This window comes from Entelurus aequoreus, linkage group LG24, assembly GCF_033978785.1.
Source record: "Entelurus aequoreus isolate RoL-2023_Sb linkage group LG24, RoL_Eaeq_v1.1, whole genome shotgun sequence".
In the NCBI taxonomy this organism is placed as follows: domain Eukaryota; kingdom Metazoa; phylum Chordata; class Actinopteri; order Syngnathiformes; family Syngnathidae; genus Entelurus; species Entelurus aequoreus.
This window is the reverse complement of record NC_084754.1, coordinates 14028363-14034362: the sequence shown is the minus strand read 5'-3', so window position 1 is coordinate 14034362 and position 6000 is coordinate 14028363. Positions and strand designations below refer to the sequence as shown.

Genomic DNA, 6000 nt, shown 5'->3' with positions numbered 1-6000 from the left:
TGCTGAGTGCCAAGCAGGGAGGTAATGGGTCCCATTTTTATAGTCTTTGGTATGACTCGTAACATAAAAAACATTAAAAAAATCCTCATGAATGTGGAGAGGAATTAGTGTGTCCTCATTTAAATAGGGCGGTCTGCACGACATTTGCACTTTGCAGACCACATGCCAAACGTCCATCAATGCCCACACTGTATAGCACTTGTTATTTGGGATCTTAGTAGATCAGGCCCATAATGTACAGATCATGATTAATTTAACAATCCCTAATCTCCAATGTCCAAACCCTTTAAAAGTATTGAAGAAGTAATGCCCTGAATCAGCAATCAAACATAAATAGTTACGTGAATATAATAAACAATTATTGTATAATATATAATAATATGGGGGGTTACCCACATATGCGGTCCTCTCCAAGGTTTCTCATAGTCATTCACATTGACGTCCCACTGGGGTGACTTTTTCTTGCCCGTATGTGGGCTCTGTACCGAGGATGTCGTTGTGGCTTGTACAGCCCTTTGAGACACTTGTGATTTAGGGCTATATAAATAAACATTGATTGATTGATTGATTATAATGAATAAAATAAATAGATATATAACTGACAATCATGAATATGGTATTCAACCCTCGAGCCAATTATGAATGTACAAATCAATGATTAAAATCAATGAACAAAAAACGCCAAGAAATTGTCTGCCTTGACAATCAATCAAATAACTTACAGCAATTTACTCTGACATTATGCGACCCAATAACTGATTGGCCTCATGTTTAAGATAGGCTGGGTTGGAATGTTTCTAGGTTCCGTCTGGTTTCTACTAGACTGTGAGACAAGTTTCTAAGTTGGGCTGCAGAATGAACAAGTTTATACCCCAACAGGGCCAATGTTTTGTTACACAGATTCTGCACAGTTCTGACAATGTCAAAGCCGAGACGAAGCCTCCAGCTCTCAGCTGTCACCCTGGAATCTCTGGTGGTGGAGTATCTGTAATTCCATTCTGATGGAGAAGACAAATTACTGTTGGTGTTCTTTGTAATCCATGCCTGAACCCTGTCCTCCATATCTAGCCCAAGAAACTGGTAAATCTCTGTGGCTTTGTGCTGTGGGTTGAATGCCAGGTCCTCGTATCTCACCAAGAGGTAGCGTCCCTGCAGCCAAACTGGTTTCTGTAAACCTGTTTCTGCAGAGGCCACCATGTCCTTGCAGGTGCTTGTGATCTGCGATAGATCCACATACCGGGGCTGCCGTCCTGTAGCATTCCATATTTTCCAAGCGCGAAACTGATCTGAAAATGCCATCATGCGTGAGGCCAGAATGGCTCTAGGGTCCCTCACCAGGTGAATGATTTTAAGGTCTAGGCGTGGATCTTCAACTAAAGTTCGCAGGTCCCCCACCTCAGGGATCCGAACAGTCTTTATGGCTATGTGACCTCTCGATAGACACGATGTTGAAGCTAAGGTGAGGTTCAGTGCCCCACACTTTTTGGTACACCATGTTTCTTCAGGTGGCTCAAGTACTTGTCCATCTGCTCCTTCCATGCACACCGGCGGAGAACAAAGAGCATGACTCGAGCTTCTGCGAAAGAAAAAATTAGTGACGTGGTCCTGGGGCTCAGGGCGGATGTAACTCTCTATAAAGTGAAGGTCGCAGTTGTACAAGTTGAGCAGGAGGTCTCTGTATGCGCCCAGGAGGGCCCGGCGGTCTAAGCCGCGACGCAGTCTACCACTGGAGTTTGTGAAGGCCTGCTGGACGTGGTAAAGAGGTTCAAACATGTAAAAGATCTCAGGGTGCTGATTGAGGAGCTGACCGGTGAAGGAGGAACCACTGCGCGTCGTGGCAAACAACAGGATGTGCTTCCGAGGTGCCTCCGTGGACGTCCAGCTCTCATCGCACAAAGGTCTCCAATTGGATTCTTTGAGGAAAAAATATTGAACATGTTAAAGTCCAAACAGGTGATGCTTGGTCCTCAAACTTTCTATCCTTTATGATTATGTTTGTGGATGAGGCAGATGGCCATCCCCTTGTGTGTTTCTGTTAAAAATTCCCTTCTACTAGAGCAGGGGTGTCCAAACTTTTTCCACTGAGGGCCGCACACGGAAAAATTAAAGCATGCGGGGGCCATTTTGATAGTTTTCATTTTCAAATCATAACAAAATATATGGATTTTGTTTTTTTTTCCCCTTTAGGGCTCCTGGGGACCATAAAGGGTCTATCTAAGTAATTAAAATGTTAAAAACAAGCCAAATAATTTTTTAATTTTTTTTATTAAAGCTTACGGTAAATCTCTACAGTATATCAACTTCAGGTTGATATAAAATTTAAAAAACCAAAAAGGTTGTATGCCTTTACTGTCAAGACAACTTTGTTTTTTATAATAAAACTGAAATATACAGTATTTCCCCCACTGCCCAAAACATTCAGAAAGCAATGTTTGATGTGAAGTAATTAGAGCCTTAAAAACATCAATAATGCAGGACACCATTGATATTAATTAATTGTTATTTTTGAGTAATCACAGTGAAAAGATAAATAAAATCCCATTAAATATATTTAGGATACAAAAGGTGCCCCACTCAAAGTGATACATTTGTATTAGTATTTTTTTACTTTCAACACTTAAGTTACGAGATCAACTTCAGATATATCTGTCGATTTTACGTTTAAACTATTATTTTGTTTGTTTTATGCTCTTTTGTCAAAGAAAACGATTATATTTTTGTATGGCAACCACACAATATATGCAATATTTTCCACATAAAACATTTTAAAGTGAAATATTTTAAATAATTGGAGCCTTGAATAGGTCAATAATTCATTATAACATTGATTCTTTTTTTTTTAAGCAATGGCCAAAAAAGACAAATAAATATAGACAAAAGAAAAAAAACAGCCTGCATGGCAGCTTTGTGTCAACATTGCAACTTTTTCTAGTTAGATTTCACCTCATTCCACTTTTTGTAATGTTTATTTTTGCAATAGCATTTTCAGAATGTGTGGCGGGCCGGTAAACAATTAGCTGTGGGCCGCAAATGGCCCCCGGGCCGCACTTTGGACACCCCTGTACTAGAGGAAGTTTTTCTTTGCCTCTTTTGCCAAAGTGCTTGTTTACAGTATGTGAGGTTCAGTAGTTTCTTTCATATATGAATTATGCGTTGAAATAACAATTGCAGTGAATTAGCACTATCTACAGCAAAGTCTGGGGACACTTGCTCATGCTATTAATTATAATGTGTGTCCAAACTTTAGATTGATATGCTAGATTAGATTTTATTTAATTACATTTTCCCTGGCTAATAAAAATCTGAAGGGCAGTTTATAACATCAAACCAATCTCGGCCGAATATCCACTTTCCTTACACTAAGTACACGGTCACAACAGTCTAAAAAGGAAAGCTCATTCCCTGACAATCTTTTCCAGCTCTCTTAAACATTATTCCTAGGCCAGCTGTGATAGACCCCTAGTCTTCCCTTTGATGGAAGAGAATAACTCACCAGGGAGACCACTTGGAGGTATGTAAGTAAGTAAAATCGAGAATGGAGAGCTCTCTAGTCACCATACAGTGTTCTCATTACAGCAAACACCCCTAGAACCATGCCCTGTGATTTAAAGATTGTGGTATCTTCTGGAGTCTGCTGAAAATAGATTCCACCAACGCCACAAACAGGATACCAAAAGGAACACTGCTGAATAACGTCTCCCCAGTCCATAAAACACACCTGGGGCCGTACTTATCAAGCTTCTTAGAATTACTCCTAAGAAGTCTGCTAAGAGTTGACTTAAGAGTAAATAAATTCTTCGCTGTAAGCTGCACTTAAAAGTTAGTTATCAAGCGTCTTACTCACACTTTCAGCGAAGTGTAGGACTGAATCTTAAGTGTCACACTCAGAGCTGAATTACGACATTACTATGTGCCGTAAACGGAATTTTAGGTGACGTCATTTCTGTGTCCATAGAAATGACCAATCACGGAAGGGAATCCGTTGTCTAAGAATAAAGAAATATCTTGGAAATATTTAAGTGGACAATGGGAGTGTATATTTTGACAATAAACTACAAAATAATACAAAACAAACTAGTCCCCGCCGGCACTCACGCTACCGCTCCCTCTCTTCTATCGCCCACACACTCACTGACGTCACTCACCTCACGGCCACACACATACGCTACTGTCATAACATTTTCTTTCCAATTCATTAATTAGGCAACTAATTTGAAACTGGTGTGGGTGGCTCTATGTATACTAGCCCACTGCAGACACATGCAGAAATCAACAAGGAATCGAAAAGTATTAAATCTGTGACAAAAATAATATCCGCTCTGTCTAAACGATACCGTTTGATCAGCTGCTCGTCATCAAAAAAAACAACAACATTGTTCCGTTCCCTGAACGTTCGCGCACGTCTCTCTCGCCTCAGTGCCATCCCCTGCTGGCAACTCCTAACCACTTAAGACACCTCTGAAGGTCTCTTAAATATTGTGGAGAGTAGGAGTGATTCTTAGACTTAAGAACGTTGATAAAAAGCTTTTATTCTTAAGTTTGAGAGTAGGACTACATTTCGCAAATTCTCAGGACTTAAGTGTAAAATGGCACTCTAAGAAGCTTGATAAGTACGGCCCCTGGTCTTTATGGTTTGGTAAACTCCAATGCTTTCTCAAGCTCCCTGTAGAGGGTAAAGAAGTTATACATTACATTAAGTGCATACCTATATAAGATTAGACAACCACAATCCTTCCCAGTATGTGCAAATACTGTGGTTAAGGTTAAGGAGTGTTTTTTTGAAAAGAGAAACCACAGCCCATATCTGATAATCTACTGGTGAAGGTTTGATAGGATCTACTGAATGGACTTTATTAGCAGCATTACCAGCATTAAAACTTGTTCAGTACAAACCCAAAACTAATGAAGTTGGCACGTTGTGTAAATCGGAAATAAAAACAGAATACAATGATTTGCAAATCCTTTTCAGCCTATATTTAATTGAATAGACTGCAAAGACCAGATACTTGATGTTCGAACTGGTAAACTTTTGTTATTTTTTGCAAATATTAGCTCATTTAGAATTTGATGCCTGCAACATGTTTCAAAAAAGCTGGCACAAGTGGCAAAAAAGACTGAGAAAGTTGAGGAATGCTCATCAAACACTTATTTGAAACATCCCACAGGTGAACAGGCTAATTGGGAACAGGCGGGTACCATGATTGGGTATAAAAGCAGCTTCCATGAAATGATCAGTAATTCACAAACAAGGATGGGGCGAGGGTCACCACTTTGTGAACATATTTGTGAGCAAATTATCGAACAATTTAAGAACAAAAATTGCAAGGAATTTTGTAAGTGCCAACTTTTTTGCCTTGTGTTGCTGCCATTAAATTCTAAGTTAATGATTATTAGCAAAAATAAATTACCTTTCTCAGTTCGAACAAAAATAAATATCTTGTCTTTGCAGTCCATTCAATTGGATATAAGTTGAAAAGGATTTGCGAATCATTGTATTCTGTTTTTATTTACGATTTACACAACGTGCCAACTTCACTGGTTTTGTACATAATAATATTCTTCTCAAGTTATAATGGAGGATTAGCTTTTTTAAGTGAGCATATCTTAAAGATGTGTCAATATAAAATTGTTTTCCTTATGTGCATACATTTAACTTGTTGATTGAGGTGATTCCACAGCAATTAGTTTGCACTGTAATAATAAAAACGAGTACAAGTTCATCATGTCATTCCGGAATGTGAACGGCACAACGAGGCATTAAAGTACGAGTCTTTCAGAGAAGGCTTGTCTTCTTTTTACAATGACAAATCTCTATATATAGCGCAACATGTAATTACTACTGATGAGGAGTTGATTGCAAACGGGGGTGTTACTTTGAAACACGGGCGCTCCGTGCCAGCCGGTAACAACCACAGTATAATAGAGGATTAATGAAGATAAATTGCTGGATGATTGTAAAACCCTTCACGTATTTCGAATTTCTCTCTCCACACCTTTACT

The 6000-nt window shown here is 39.1% G+C and overlaps 1 protein-coding gene across 1 annotated transcript in view; it reads right to left on the bottom strand.

Moving 5' to 3' along the window:
- Positions 1–683: 683 nt before the first annotated feature.
- si:ch73-62b13.1 (Carbohydrate sulfotransferase 1-like) overlaps positions 684–6000 on the bottom strand; it is a 30643-nt gene continuing 25326 nt past the window's right edge. The window contains exon 3 of the mRNA XM_062035189.1: positions 684–1913. Within this exon, the coding sequence (XP_061891173.1) occupies positions 772–1913 (1142 nt within the window). The 3' untranslated portion in view covers positions 684–771. The remainder of the gene's footprint in view (positions 1914–6000) is intronic.